Genomic DNA, 15259 nt, shown 5'->3' with positions numbered 1-15259 from the left:
AAGTGATTTGAGGCCCCGGGGAGTGGGGAGACCTGGCTGGGGGTATTGGGGGAGGTCATCCTGTTGGAGACAGGTGGGAGGAGGAATGAGATAAGGAACTATGAGAGGACAGTCTGGGAGAGAGGGTAATGACTGGGTTAAAAAGATAGAAGTAATAATAAAATAAAATAAAAATGGTAAAGAAACAAAGAATACGGGTTGGGGAGTTAGCTCAGTGGTAGAGCGCTTGCCTAGCAAGCGCAAGGCCCTGGGTACGGTCCCCAGCTCCGAAAAAAAAAAAAAAAAAAAGAAAAAAAAAAAAAGAAAGAAAGAAAGAAACAAAGAATACAACAGAACTTCCTTAACCTAACAGAGCAAAACACCTTGAGAGACTGGCACAGCAGCTAACAGCCCTGGCTGCTTAGGATCTGGAGTCTATGCCGAGAACCCACACACTCATATGTGGCTGCTCATAATCACCCAGACTGAGGTCCCAAGGGGTCTGAAAGAAAGAAAGAAAGAAAGAAAGAAAGAAAGAAAGAAAGAAAGAAAGAAAGAAAGAAAGAAAGGGAGGAAGAAAGGAAGGAAGGAAGGAAGGAAAGAAAAGAAAGAAAAAAGAAAGAAAGAAAAGAAAGAAAAGAAAGGAAAGAAAGGAAAGAAAGGAAAGAAAGAAAGAAGGAAGGAAGAAAGAAGAAAGTCATTAGAATAAATGGTAAATGCAAATGAAACATGTAAGATTGAAATACCAAAACAATTCTACTTCTATTTAGTAATAATATATTAACTCCAAAATTAAATTTTAAAAAAGAATTCAATCTATATATAATGGCATATAACACAAAAGAATAAATCTACAATACAAAAGAATAAAATACTATTAACAAGAAAAGAATGAAGCTAGGTAGGGTGACACATGCCTTTAATCCCTGCAATCAGAAGGCAGAAGCAGGAGGATCTCTGAGTTCAAGACCAGCCTGGTCTACAAAGGGAATTTCAGGATAGACAAGGCTACTCAGAGAAACCCTGGGGGGGGGGGGGGAATTTAGTCCTAGGAGGTGAAAGAAAAAAGGTAACTGTTCAAGGTCAGCCTCCTCTACGTTTTGGACCAATCAGGACTGTACCTACCAAGACTGTGTCATAAATAAATGAACATGTAAGAAAGTATAGGAGCAGGTGCCACGGAAGCACATTCCTGGAGTCACACTACCTGAGAGTTGCAAACAGACAGATCAGGGATCAAGGCTATCCTTATCTATATAATAAGTTCAAAGCCAGGGCTGTGACAAGAAACTGTTTCTACATAAATAAATAGGCTAAAAAAGAAATGATTTAATCCAGGGTATAAATAACATCTTTCATAAGACAAAGTCATTTATGAAACAAAGCTGGACAGTGAGATGGCTCAGTGGGAAAAGGCACCAAGCCCAAGGGCCTGAGTCTGACCCCAGGGCTCACTAGGAAGAAATGGATGACCAAGTCCCACAGTTTGCCCTCTGAACTCTGACCTTGGCATAGCAGCATGAGTGCACTAAATACATTTTCTAATTTAATTAAGAACACAAAAAACTATGAATTCTAGGAATACAAAAGTGAATCAGTTGGCAAATTTTAATAAGGTTAAAACATACAGTTTATTATTTTAGAATCTCAATACAAAATGTTTGCTTTGGTTATCAATTTCCAGATGATAAATTTATGTTTTATGTACATGTGCAGAATTACTTTTCCCTGTAAACTTCGTTGTTTTTTTACTAGTAGTTTTAGTTATTTAATTTTATTTTATGTTTGGGTTTTGCCTGCAGGTATGTCTGTGCACCAGTTGCATGCCTGGTACCCTCAGAGGTCAAAGAGAGCACAAGATTTTGTAGAACTAGAGTTAGAGACAGTTGTGAGCCACTATGTCTGTTATAGGAAGTGAAGAGCAGCCAGTGCTCTAAACCACTCGGCCAGCTGTCTCTTCAACCCTGCTACTTAGCTTTACTTTTATGTTGGAGGGTATGTGAGTAGGAGGGCATTTCATGTCAGAGGGGAGCAGAGGGGATAGCCACAGAGACAAGATGGCACCCAGTGATACCTTAAAGCCAGAGTAATAGGCAGATGTAAGATGCCTAACATAGGTGCTGGGAATCATTACTTGGTCCTCTGCAAAATAGGACGTGCTCTTAACCACCAGCCACCATTCCAGCCCCAGTGTCCTGCAAATTTTAAGCAAAAGTTTTACATGGATTTCATTATTCCTACCTTCTAAGTATTTGGAGATTTTCTCCAATCGGACTGGCATGTGGAAGTAAAAGAGAAAATTAGACATATAGGCGTTAGTGTATGCAAAATCTATCAGCTGCTAAGTTGGGGGGTGGGAGGGGAGTAAACCAGCACTGCACGCGATTAAACACGCCTCTAATCCCAGAGTACAGGGTAGTGAGGCAGGAAGTCAGTGAGTTAGAGGTCAGGCTGGCCCAACCTTGTTAGTGAGATAGTGTGTCTTAAAAAGAAACAAAGATCATACAACCTGAGGTCAAGTCAGAACTCTTGCTGTTCTTTTTGTCTTCTACAATCTCATAGAATGGACCTATAACATGTAGCAACTCTTCTACTTTCTCAGTCATGGGCATAGTTTCAATAATCTGTAAGTAAAAGAAAGGAATACTGTAAAATCAACTATTAAATTGATCTGTAGTAGATCTCGATAAATCTACATTTTTCCAGGTTGTCAATAATTTCCAGATTTGAAATTATCCCAAAGGGAATATATTATATATATAAAATGTATATAAACTATATCTTTTTTCAAGCAAACTAAAGATGTATACACTAAAAATCTAAAAGTCTTCTTGGGGCTGGAGAGATGGCTCACCTGTTAAAGAGAACTTGATATTCTTAAAGGGGACTCAGGTTCAGTCCCCAGCACCCGTGGTCGCTTACAAGCATCTGTGGCTCCACTCGTACACTCTTAGGGCTGCTACATGCATGTACTCCACATACACTCAGGCACACAAAACACACACATAAAGAAAACGCTTTTTATTTTAAAAGTATTCTCGTTTGAAGACTATTTTAACAGTGTGAGAATCTTTAAGTTGTACATTAAAAGCAGGGATGTCATGGCACTAGAACAAAATCCTTTCATATCTGCTGTTTGATACTAAAAAAGTTTCTAAGAGAGCATAAAGCAGGAATTAATGAACACTTTGACACCTTCAAGACTATGGGACAATTTAGAATCATCCATTTATTTGGTTTTGGGTTTGGGGTTTGTTGGTTTTTTGGGGGGATGAGGGGTGCACGGATCTCATGGTGTTGCCCTGACTATCCAGGAACTCCCTATGTAGGCCAGGCTGGTCTTGAACTCATTGAGATGCTCCTGCCTAAGAGTCCAGGGTGCTAGAATTATAAGGGCAAGTAATTGTAATTACTTGCTCCCTTTCTCATGGTACACTGTGGCTAAACCACTATATTATACTAAATAAATGGAAAAATGAAAAAAACATTACTGTCAGTTCAACTTTATACTGAATTATATAAATGTATCCTGAAAACTGTACATCACTGAGGTTAAGAAAGGTCAGCAAGCCAGCTCACTGCATAAAGGTGCTTGCTGCCAAGGCAGACAAGCTGATGTGGACACTCAGTACCCAAGCTTCTGTCCAGATGAGGAGAGAGCCAGTTCCTACGAGTGTCTGTCTCCTGCATGTCTCTCACGCAAATAACTTACGTATAACTTCTTAGAAATGATTATTGAACTGCAATGCCTTTTAATTATCTCTGCTTTTGAAAGGCTCCTTTATGTTTATGCTGCTGATACTGCTAACAGCAGAATTAAACTCTGCCCTCTGTGCCAAAGTGCACGAATAAAAGTGAAAATGTAACTAAGGGCACAACCAAGAGGAGCATGAGCAAGACTAAAAACAAATCTGAATTTTGCAAGTACACGTTGTTGAAAGCCTCTGCGGCTGGGGAGACTAATTCCCTTATTATAGATTTCCTTTATGCTCAAAAGCAATTTCTTTAAGATCGTCAGACAGGGCTGGGCATGTAGTTCAGGTAACAGAGTTTTCCACAGCATGCATGAAGTCATGGCCTCTACCTGTGATACCACATGCAACGGGGCTGTGTGGTGCCCACAGGGTCGTCTTCTGTCACTTTTCAAGGTTGAGACTGCTTAAATGACATAAGACCTTGTCTCAAAAAAGAAAATTTTAATCAGAAGTGCCGTACAGAAGCTTAACAGCACACAGTTGACTTGACTGGCATGGTTTTAACCCCAAGTACTATCACACACAAAAAAGTAAATCAAGCTCCTTTGAGTATTTTAATTCTATGCTATAAATTATTTCCCCTACCTTTTTCATTTCTTCAACATATGCAATCATGGCTTCTTCTTTAGTCATATCACCCAGGGAACTCCAAGCATCCCTAGAAAGGAAAATAAAAAAATAATAACAAAAGATACTTGATTTTTGACCTAGGCATCATAGTTCATGCCTGAAGCCATTAAAGAATGAAGTTATGCTAAGTGCAGAAAATAAGTCCAAGTGGAGAAAAATCCTATGGAGTGAATTAAACAGCTCTCAGAAAGACAAACAGCAGGCTTTCTCTCGTTTACAGACCTGAAGCTTGAACAGAAGCTCATGTCTGTGCCGATGCCAGCAAAGGTACATGAAATGAGAAACGAGAGAACTAATGAAAGGGGGACGGAGCAGAATATGGGAGGAATGTGCTCAAAGTACATCAGTACATGAATGCAAATGGCCATATGTAACCTTTTATAGGAATTTTTGAAAATATTAAAAAGAAATAGAATTTTAGGGATGGCAACATGGCTAAGCAGTTAACAGCACTGACTGCTGTTCCAGAGGTCCTGAGTTCAATTCCCAGCAACTACAACTCACAACCATCTGTAATGGAATCTGATGTTCTCTTCTGCTATGTTTGAAGACAGCAACAGTGCACTCATATATGTAAAATAAATAAATAGTCAAAAAAATTTTAAATTAAGCATTAACCCATCAACATATATGTAGAGCACAGAAGACTATAAACTATTCATAAATATTTCCTAAGGACCCTCTCAAAAGGTTTAAGGGTTTTATTAAATGCATTTGCATGTGTGTATATCCACAGGAGTTTCAATGTACTACTTGTGTGCAGGAATTCACAGAAGTCAGAAGAGGTTGTTGGACTCCTGGAACAGGAGTTACAGGCAGTTGTGAGCTACCATACGTGTGCTGGGAGCTAAGCTTAGGTCCTGTGTGTAACTTAACCACTAAGGCATATCTCCAGCCCATATATATATATATAGTATGTGTGTGTGTACATATGTGAGCCTGAGTGTATGTATATCACTTACATGCAATTACCCTCACAGGCCAGAAAAGGGCATTAAATTCCCAGTAACTGGAGTCCCGGGCAGTTTGTAAGACATCTAGTGTGGACGCTAGGAACCAAACCCAAGACCTCTGCAAGAGTAGCAAGTGCTCTTAACCACTGAAACATCTCTCCAGCCTCAAAAAAAGGTTTTATGTCATTATAAAGAATAGTAATACTTTAGAAGATTATAAGAACTCTGAAAGTCAGGTTGTAAACAAACAAACATTTTGGTTAAAATCCCCACAATTTAGAGCGCTTGTCTAGCAAGTGTAAGGCCCTGGGTTCGGTCCCCAGCTCCAAAAAAAAGAAAAGAAAAAAAAAAATCCCCACGATTAATTAATTAATATGCCACCAATTTATATACTAGAACAAAAGATAGAACAGGACCAGGGACCTAGTTCCAGTGGTTAAACTACTTGGCTAGCATGCGCAAGGCCCTGGGTTCAATCCCAAGCATGGAATAAATTAGCAATTGTAGTTCATGCTTATAATCTTGCCTATAACACCAAATCTTCAAAGGCAGAGAGGGCAAGCAGAAGTTCAAGGCCACCTTCAGCTACATGTGAGTGTTAACATGAGACTGCCTCAAAAACACACAAATCCTGTCTACATGTGAGTGTTAAAATGAGGCTGCCTCAAAAATACACAAATCCCGTCTACATGTGAGTGTTAAAATGAGACTGTCTCAAAAAAACACAAATCGTGTCTTAATACATTTTTCTTGGAAGCAATTAACTCTGCCAAAGGTCAAATCTAGGGAAAGAAATGATTAAATCTAGGCAAAGAATGATTAGTTTAATTGTTTGAAAATATCATGTGCTAATCAGCATACTCTATTGATAAAGTATAATCTAAAATTTACCTTTGTCTGATATTTATAAATCCACAGTAGTATTTACACATATCAAGCTGTTCACAAGTATTAGTCCACTCAGAAAATAGAAGAACATCTAGATATTTAATGACTCTTTTAGCTACAACATTACCAACCAATATTCTTCTCAAGGGTCAGAAGTCACCTTAGACCAAAGTTAATGTGGCAGTCCCTGAGTCATACCTTGTTACACATTACCTTAAAGTCTCAAAGCAAACAATTCACTTGACAAACAAAAGACACTATTTTCTTTGGCAGCTCAAAGAGATAAGAAGGTGTTGGTTTGGGTTTTTTGGTTTTGTTTTGTTTTGTTTTGTTTTTGTTTTGTTTTTTGACCTTAAACTCACTATGTAGCCAAAGCTGGCCTTGAATCCTTCTGCCTCTGCCTCAGACTGCTAGAATTACTGAGTTGTGCTCCTGACTGCAAACTTGTTCATTTAACATGAGAGTAAAGGAAGGAACCGCTAGAAAAGAAAAGGAAAACTAAGTACAAACATTTTCCTACTTTTCTATTTTCTATCTATAAAGTACCTACTATGACATGTTACTGTTTTCCTACCTTCCCCAAGATTTTGCTAATTATGTAAAAGTATATTAAGGACACTTTACAAATAAAATTGTAAGAAATACCTAGGACACTTTATGTACAAAGCATATAAGTAACAGCTACATAATTAGCTCATTTAAATGAAAAGTCTTGCTTAGCTCTGTACATGAACTCACCATTTATATCTTCCAATAGGATCCCAGAACCCGGGCCTTGAGAGTTTACAGGGTCCTTCAGTTGCCTGCTTGTAGAAGCTGTAGAACCTGAGCATCATTTCATTCGTTGGCTGGAATGATCCTGTGGGAAGCACACATTAAACACAGATCACTCGGGACGCCCATTCATAACATAAAGCCCGGTACTAGCTCAGCCACACACACTAGGTGGTCTTCTGGTTTGGTTTTAGTCAGATACAATAGAACACTGTAGCTCAGGCAGCCTGAGCCTGCTGTGCAACCCAAACTGGCTTCAGATTCATAGCACTGTTCCTGCATCAGCTTCCTGAGTGCGGAGTTAAAGCAGGAACCCCTACACCTGGGCTAAAAGCTCCTTTGATTTCAAAAAGTTCTGGATTTTAAAAGTTCAAACTTTTAAGAACAGTATCAGTTCAGTAACAAAAAATCAGCAACCATTTTAAAGATGTAACTGAAATAACCAGCAAGTGTTACATTAAAAATATATATATATGAAGAAATATTTTCAAAGAAATTAATGGTGGTCAGAGAGTGGTGCAACCCTTTAATCCCAGCAATCTGGAGGCAGAGGTACATGGATCTGAGTTCCAGAACAGCCAGAGAAACTTTGTCTCCCCTGCCCCACCCCACCCCACACCCCGCAAAAAAAAGAAAAAAGAAAAAAGGAAAAGAAAGAAAAAGAAAAAAAGAAATGTGTCCAAACTAACTAGCTCTCCCAAAGTTCTTTATCTGGTGAAAACTTGAAATTTGGCCAAGACATTGATGTTTAATAGCCAACATAACCATGTAGCTTCTCCACTTGGGCCACTCAGATTCCCACGGGATCTTTACTTTCCATAATAACTTAGTATGCCTTTTAATATATTTGTTTTTTACGTTTCTAATATCCTATCTTTTGGGTTTTGTTTATTTGTGTGTTCTGATTTTTGAGACAGGGTTTCTCTCTGTAGCCCTGGCATCTTAGAATTCGATTTGTTAGACCATACAGGCGTCAAACTCAGAGATCTACCTGCTTGTGCCTCCCAAGCACTGGGATTAAAGGTGGGCACCATCACCACTCAGCTAACATTTCTATATTTAAAACTCTCAAATTATATAAGCAAGTACTGTAAGTTACAATATTCAATAAAAGCCATAAATTTAAATATTTTAAATAATTACTATACCTATTGAAAGACTAATTGTTCATTACAGTTCTAAAAACTAATATTGCAGAAAACTATAAATAAAGGCATAAATTTCATGACCAGCTATTAAATGGAGGAAGGAAGAAAGCATCTTTAAAAGACTATAAACAGGGGTTGGGGATTTGGCTCAGTGGCAGAGCGCTTGCCTAGGAAGCGCAAGGCCCTGGGTTCGGTCCCTAGCTCCGAAAAAAAGAACCAAAAAAAAAAAAAAAGACTATAAACAGGGGTTGGGGATTTGGCTCAGTGGCAGAGCGCTTGCCTAGGAAGCGCAAGGCCCTGGGTTCGGTCCCCAGCTCCGGAAAAAAAAAAAAAAAAAAAAAAAGACTATAAACAGAGGCAGGAGAGATGGCTCAGTAGTTAAGAGCACTGGCTGTTCTGAAAAGACCCTAGGTTAATTCCCAACACCCACGTGACAACCCACAACCATCTATAACTCTATCTCCATGGTATCTGATACCCTCCTCCAGTTGCCATGGGCACTAGACACATAAAAGGACATAAAAAAGCAGGCAGAACATTCACACACTAAAAAAAAAAAAAAACACCATATACAAACCATATACAATTACAGCTAAATAAGTGTGTGTGCATGTGTAAATAATACAGTGTGACAAGTGAGATTACCTATCTGTAATCTCAGCACATAGGAAACAAAAGCAACCAGGTACATGGCCTTCTTGGGGTGATCAGTAGGCTCACATCATATGCTCCGGCTAGCACAGTCTACTGAGCAACACTATCTCCCACAAAGTACAATACAATATGCATTAAAATGCTAAGAAGCAATATTCCTCCACAGTAGGCAGGTATGGAGATTATTCCTTCATTCTTCATATTTCACTTTTTCTGTTTAAAACTTGGCTTTGTTTTTTTGTAATTATGTGTAAGTGTATGTGGTGGTTTGAATAGGAATGGCTCCACAGATCCGTGTGTTTGAATACTTGGCCTATAGGGGTGGAATTACTAGGGGGTGTGACCTTGATGGAGTAGATGTAGCCTGTTGGAGGAAGTGTGTCACTGTGGAGGCAGGCTCTGAGGTATTATATGGTCAAGCCATGCCAGTGTGGCACTCAGTGGCTTCTGCTGTGTGTGGATGAACATGAAGAACTCTCAGCTCCTTGTATTGGACCACGTCTCCCTGCATGCCACCATGATGAAAATGGACAAAACCTCTGAAACTGCCAAGACAGCTCCAAATAAATGTCCTTTATAAGAGTTGCCTTGGTCACGGTGTCTCTTCACAGCAGTAAAACTAAAACGCTGTGTATCTGCATGGGTATCTGCTTGTGAGTTCAGATGCCTGCTGAAGGCCAGAGGCATAGCATCCCCTGACTAGAGTCCTAGGAATCTGTGAGCTGCCTGATGTGAGTGCTAGGCACTGAACCCAGGTCCTCTGGAAGAGCAGCAACCACTCTTAACTGCTGAGCCATCTCTTCATCCCAATGCTTACTGCTTTTCAAAAGCCAAACTTGCTATAAAAACAATGCCTATGGGGTTGGGGATTTGGCTCAGTGGTAGAACGCTTGCCTAGCAACCGCAAGGCCCTGGGTTCAGTCCTCAGCTCCGAAAAAAAAGAAAAAAAAAAAAAAACCAATGCCTATAAAGATAGTTTCGGGTGGTGGGGCAGAAAAAAAAAAGATAGTTTCAAGATTATATATCAAGCATTACATGCAGCAATCAAAAGCTAATATTTTTTTAAACTAGAAATTACAACATAGCCAAATTGAAAACTAGTAGATCAGGTTTGGCCAAAAGTGTTTAATTAATTCCAAAATTACCATAATAACTACCTATATAATATATCAACATTTAGGATGTTTTCTTAGATACAGTATTCCAACAAGATAGTTATTCTTTATACAGCAAAGAATAAAAATAGGAAAACCACAGCTAGAATGAGTTAATAGCACAAATCTAAATTTAAAAATTCAAAAACTGTAAAAGGGTTGGTAGGTGAGACAGTTCAGCACATCTAAGGCACTTGTAACCAAGATACCGTGGAAAGAGAAAATTAACTCCTATAGGTTGTCCTCTAACCTCCACCATTGATATACAGATACACGCAGTAAATGTAATAAAAAAAAAACTAATTAAACAGCTGCTTCTTGGGGCTGGAGAAATGGCTCAGCGGTTAAGAGCTCCGACTGCTCTTCCAGAGGTCCTGAGTTCAATTCCCAGCAACCACATGGTGGCTCACAACCATCTGTAATGAGATCTGGTGTGTCTGAAGACAGCTACAGTGTACTCATATACCTTAAATAAATAAATAAATAAATAAATAAATAAATAAATCTTAAAAAAAAACAAAAACAGCTTCATCTCATATTTCCAGTAGGCTAACAAAATTTAGTTTATTGGCTTAAGTAAATGGTACATGTTACAGTGTTCATAAACAAAAACTGAGAATATATATTAAATATACTACATGTAAGACAGCATCTTCTGTCCTAAAGATGTTCCTAAGGCATATGCAATAGATGTGTTTAAATTTACAAGTCTAATAACTAAGATTCTATCAAACCTTACATGATTAATTAACTTGGATTTGTTTGTGATTTTACTTTATTTGTGCACCTGTGTGTATCCATGTGCACGTCAGTACTGGTGGAGGCCAGAAGGTGGGATGGGTAGTAGCAAACAAAGGTGGGCCTCTAAAATAGCAGCAGGAACTCCTAACAAAGAAGTATCTCTGTTGCCCCTCATTACTTTAGACATAAATAAAAGTTAGGCAACAAATAACAAAAGCTTTAAGATCTCACTGCAAAATAATTCAAAGTCAACCAAACAATTTAAAATAACTCTGGAAATAAAGCACAATGTTACAGCACTTGGTTAGTATGTTGAGGGCCCAATGTTCAATCCCCAGTACTGTCAATAAATAAAGAAATACAAATAAACAAGCAATTGAATAAAGTATTATATGCCATGCATGGTAGAACATATCTATAATACTAGTACTTCAGAGGCAGGATCAAGAGAATCTCCCAAATTTGAAGCCAGTTTAACCTACATAGCAAGTTTTCGTCTCAAAAACAAAAAACCTACAGTGTACCAAATGTTGTTCAAATATATCAGTTAGCTTTAGAACAGTGCATTAAATGTTATCTAACACAAGTGCCTTTTTGTCCTTTTCCTGGGAATGTGGGGGTTGTCTCTATCATTGATGGTTTTGTCCCTGCTAAATACCTACTCTGGCATCCAGCCACACCTGCCCTCTACCCTTTCCTCTTTGAAGATTAAATTCAAGGTCCCAGGCAACCTCTGTAGCTGAGCAATAGCACACCACATCTGTTACAAGTCCATTTAGCAAGTTTATCTTAATTTCTCAATACTTAAAAAAAAAAAAAACTGGATCTTGCTTTGTAGCCAAAACTGGCTAGCCTGCAATCCATTATATATAGGTTTCCTAATGAGCAGAAGGTAAAATAATGAAGTAGGAAGAATAGGAAGATTGTGTCTAGTTTATCAATTTTCAAAGACCTATAAAATGTAAGGCTTAGAAAGTGAACATGCTTACAAAAAACTCTGAAATCATACTTTCCTATATTCTTTTTTTTAAGATTTATTTATTTATTTATTATATATAGTACACTATAGCTGTCTTCAGACACACCAGAAGAGGTGGCTCAGGGTTAAGAGCACTAGCCACTCTTCCAAAGGACCTGGATTCAAATCCCAGTGCCCACATGGCAGTTCACAATTGTAACTGTAACTCCAGTTCCAGGGGATCTGGCATCCTAACACAGACATATATGGAAGTGGAACACCAATGTAAATAAAATTTAAAACAATTTTTTAAAATAAATGTCTATTACTTCCTTTTTGGGGTTTGAGACAGGTTCTCATTATCTAGATCAGACTGGCCTTGAACTCATAGAGGTCCAACTGTCTTTGCCTCTGGAGTGCTGAGATTAAAGGCATGCTTCCTCACACTGGTCTCACTATTTCGTCCTTCATTTAGCTTATTTGGACTTACCCTTTTGTCTTCCATGTTCTCCTCCAATACAAAGTGAAACACAGAAAACACCATTGAACCTTGAGCTTCTACTTAGTGGGCATGTGCTCCACTACCAAACTATGGCTCCAGCTCTCTCAATCCTTCAAAGAAGCTGGGATCACAGCCTGTGCCACTGTCTTTGAAGGGCAGCTCTCTCGATCCCTCAAAGAGGCTGGGATCACAGCCTGTGCCACTGTCTTTGAAGGGCAGCTCTCTCGATCCCTCAAAGAGGCTGGGATCACAGCCTGTGCCACTGTCTTTGAAGGGCAGCTCTCTCGATCCTTCAAAGAAGCTGGGATCACAGCCTGTGCCACTGTCTTTGAAGGGCAGCTCTCTCGATCCCTCAAAGAGGCTGGGATCACAGCCTGTGCCACTGTCTTTGAAGGGCAGCTCTCTCGATCCCTCAAAGAAGCTGGGATCACAGCCTGTGCCACTGTTTTTGAAGGGGTGCAGGAACTAAATCAGAGCTTTGTACAGGGTAGCACATGCCTACAAGCTTCCAAACTATGCCTGAAAATATTTTACTGAAATGAATAATGCTGACTATTCAGTACTTAGCCAAATGATCATACATGAAATGTGGAAAGACATTAAATACTATAGTGATATAGAAATGTTATGTTTGACTTGGCCTTACAAATCTATCGCACACAATAAAAATGCTTAAGGTCACTAAGCATTTTAATCTAACTTATTATGAAAAGTAAATCACAATGCAAATGGATATAGATTTTCAAAGTAAAAATCTCCCTTCCCAAGCTTCTCTACTTAGAACATTGAAAGAAAAAATTTAGTGATAGAAAAATTCATTAACACTGGTCAGATAAAATTACAAAAAGTTTTACAAGTTGTTACCAGGATACATACAAAGAAAACTGTACTTGATACATCGTAGTCAAAATAATCATTTTACAAGTGAACATAGTTGTTCTGTCCTTTTGCTTCATATCAAAAGTTTCTGAAGGTTTGGATTATACTTTTGAGTTAGGTAGCACCAGACATCCCTCCCCAGTTTTTGTTTTTGTTTTTTTACTTACCCAAATCCAGCCATTAAGTGATAAGACTTGTTCTCAAGAATATAAACTATTTAAGACCTTGATAATATGTCGACTTTGGCCTCAAAAATCAGCGGGTAGTTAATTAATATTCAATATCATTCTTTCAGTTACATTTCTTTTAATGACAGAACGGGAGGGGCGCTAAATAAGGTACACTAGAACCAGCTGAAAGGTTTTTTACTGAAAGCCTACTGCACGTACCATTTTTCGGCAAACTTTGGATCACCTTCACGGCCGCCTCAAACCTGGTTTCATACACTGATCGTGTGTCCGCCATCTCCAGCTGCCAGCGCCGGCCCCGGTCCCAAGGTCTGTCCACGGGAATCACACAGCAGCAGCAGATCCAGCTTTCCCAAGAGCCTGCATAAAACTGAACACCCGCGGATTAATGACAGGAGCATAGCTGATTAATTCCCTTCGGCCTGCCCAATCAAGGCCACACCGACCGAGGTGGCCGGGTTCCTTCCTCCTTCGTGGGGCGTGTCTAAGAGTAAATCCCAGACAACAAAAACAACTCACCGAGAGGAAGAGCATCTCTAGCAGCAGGCCTTGGAGGTTGCGCCGCCGGTAATAGCGGACCCTTTCTCCCACCCGGAAGATGCTGGTCGACCAGCCACACCCCCCATTCCTGAGAAGTCCTGCAGTCGGTGGGCACCCTCCCCACAGCCCCGCCCCAGAGTCACCGGAGGACCCACTAGCCTCCACCGCTGCCGCCGCCGTGCAGCAAACCCCACCCACCCGCTCCGCCGCGATGACGTGAACCGGCTGCGCGTTCTCAGAGGGGGAAAGAGGCAGCGAGGCTCTGCGGCTGGGATCGGTCTGCGGAGAACCCAGTGCTTGTTTGTGTTCGGGCTGAGGATAGCTAGGCTGATGACGCGCTAGGATTCTATGCCAGGTCCCAAAGGTGCCCCCTGGATACCGCTAGTGTTTAAAGAAAAAAAAAAAAAAAAACACAAGAGTAGGTGGTCCTCAACGCCTGGAAGGGACTGAGTCATAAAAAGTTAGCTTGAAAACTTCCTTTTTGACACTTAATCTCTATGACCTAGGATAAATCACTTGGCCTCTCCTGTAGATTTACACCACAGTAAAGGGTAGAAAGGGGGATTAAAGGCAAGGATGGAAGGGCTTAGCCTTGGCCCCCAAGTCTGGGACAGCTTTCACTGTCCGGCGCCAAGGGCGGCAGCGGAGCGAGCAAAGGTGAGCAGTGCCACCCGCTACTCAACTCCTCCACCACCCACTCTTTACGCCCAGGAGTCAGGCACAATCCACCTCCAGCCTCACCGGAGGCTAGGGATGGTAAAGGTCGGTGCGGAGCGTACTAGGCATTGAGAAAATTCGCAACAGGCTTGGAGTGCGGTGGCCCGGAAATCTCAAGGACGCCTCGTTGGGAGTGTCATTTTTGTCGGTTTAGGATGGGTTGGGAAGATTACTCGTACATATCTAGTTGCGAACTATAAGTCACTCTTCCCTCGGAGCCGCGACGTCGGCATTTACCTTGTTATAGCCAAATGACGGGCAAGGCCTGTCCGGTTTTGTCTCGACGCTTGCCCCTCACCTTGCCCCGCGGGCTTATGGGAACTGTAGTCCCCCGGCGCTTCCGGACACCTTCCTCTGTAAGCTAGCGTCATTCCCTCCTGTTCCGGTTCGGTTTGGCCTAGTAGCCCACCCTCCCTGTGTGTGGCGGAAGTCCCTTTCTTCCGGGTTGCGTTTGGGAGAAATATCTGAAGTGCTTAAGCTTCGAGCAAAAAGGAATCTCCCTCGTTCCTCTGACATGCATGTACCCTGAGAGCAGGTTCACCTGGGTGTTGTGGACAGTGTCGCCTGAACAGTTCTTTCAGAGTTCCTGCGGCCTGTACTCAAAAGTACCCCAGAAAAAAGATTCAGGACTCCCTGATAATCAAAATGACAAACCGCACTGGAGAATAAGCGCAGTCAATCAAGAGAGAACCTCTCCCAAGTGCCTCACCACCTTCCTATGTATAATACTTTTCAAACGTACGATGTATTTCAAAAGGACTGTAAGGCGTTTATAAATGAGGAAATGGTAGTTGACTTG

The 15259-nt window shown here is 40.5% G+C and overlaps 1 protein-coding gene across 31 annotated transcripts in view; it reads right to left on the bottom strand.

The window, feature by feature from the left end:
• Acbd5 (acyl-CoA binding domain containing 5) overlaps positions 1-14837 on the bottom strand; it is a 42037-nt gene extending 27200 nt beyond the window's left edge. For 12 of the 31 annotated variants that reach the window (XM_039095811.2, XM_017600579.3, XM_063276505.1 and 9 more), the window contains exons 1-6: positions 13723-13883; positions 13405-13573; positions 6944-7064; positions 4320-4392; positions 2489-2603; positions 2221-2253 (exon numbers count right to left, since the gene is read on the bottom strand). In XM_039095811.2, the coding sequence (XP_038951739.1) occupies positions 2221-2253; positions 2489-2603; positions 4320-4392; positions 6944-7064; positions 13405-13573; positions 13723-13737 (526 nt within the window). In that variant the 5' untranslated portion in view covers positions 13738-13883. Of the gene's footprint in view, positions 1-2220; positions 2254-2488; positions 2604-4319; positions 4393-6943; positions 7065-13404; positions 13574-13722; positions 14667-14697 lie in introns of those variants that run through there. The other 19 variants (XM_039095813.2, XM_063276511.1, XM_063276516.1 and 16 more) reach the window with 15 other exon arrangements.
• Between the last annotated feature and the right edge of the window lie 422 nt (positions 14838-15259).

This window comes from Rattus norvegicus, chromosome 17 (assembly GCF_036323735.1).
Source record: "Rattus norvegicus strain BN/NHsdMcwi chromosome 17, GRCr8, whole genome shotgun sequence".
Taxonomy (NCBI): domain Eukaryota; kingdom Metazoa; phylum Chordata; class Mammalia; order Rodentia; family Muridae; genus Rattus; species Rattus norvegicus.
This window is presented reverse-complemented; position numbering and strand designations above follow the sequence as displayed.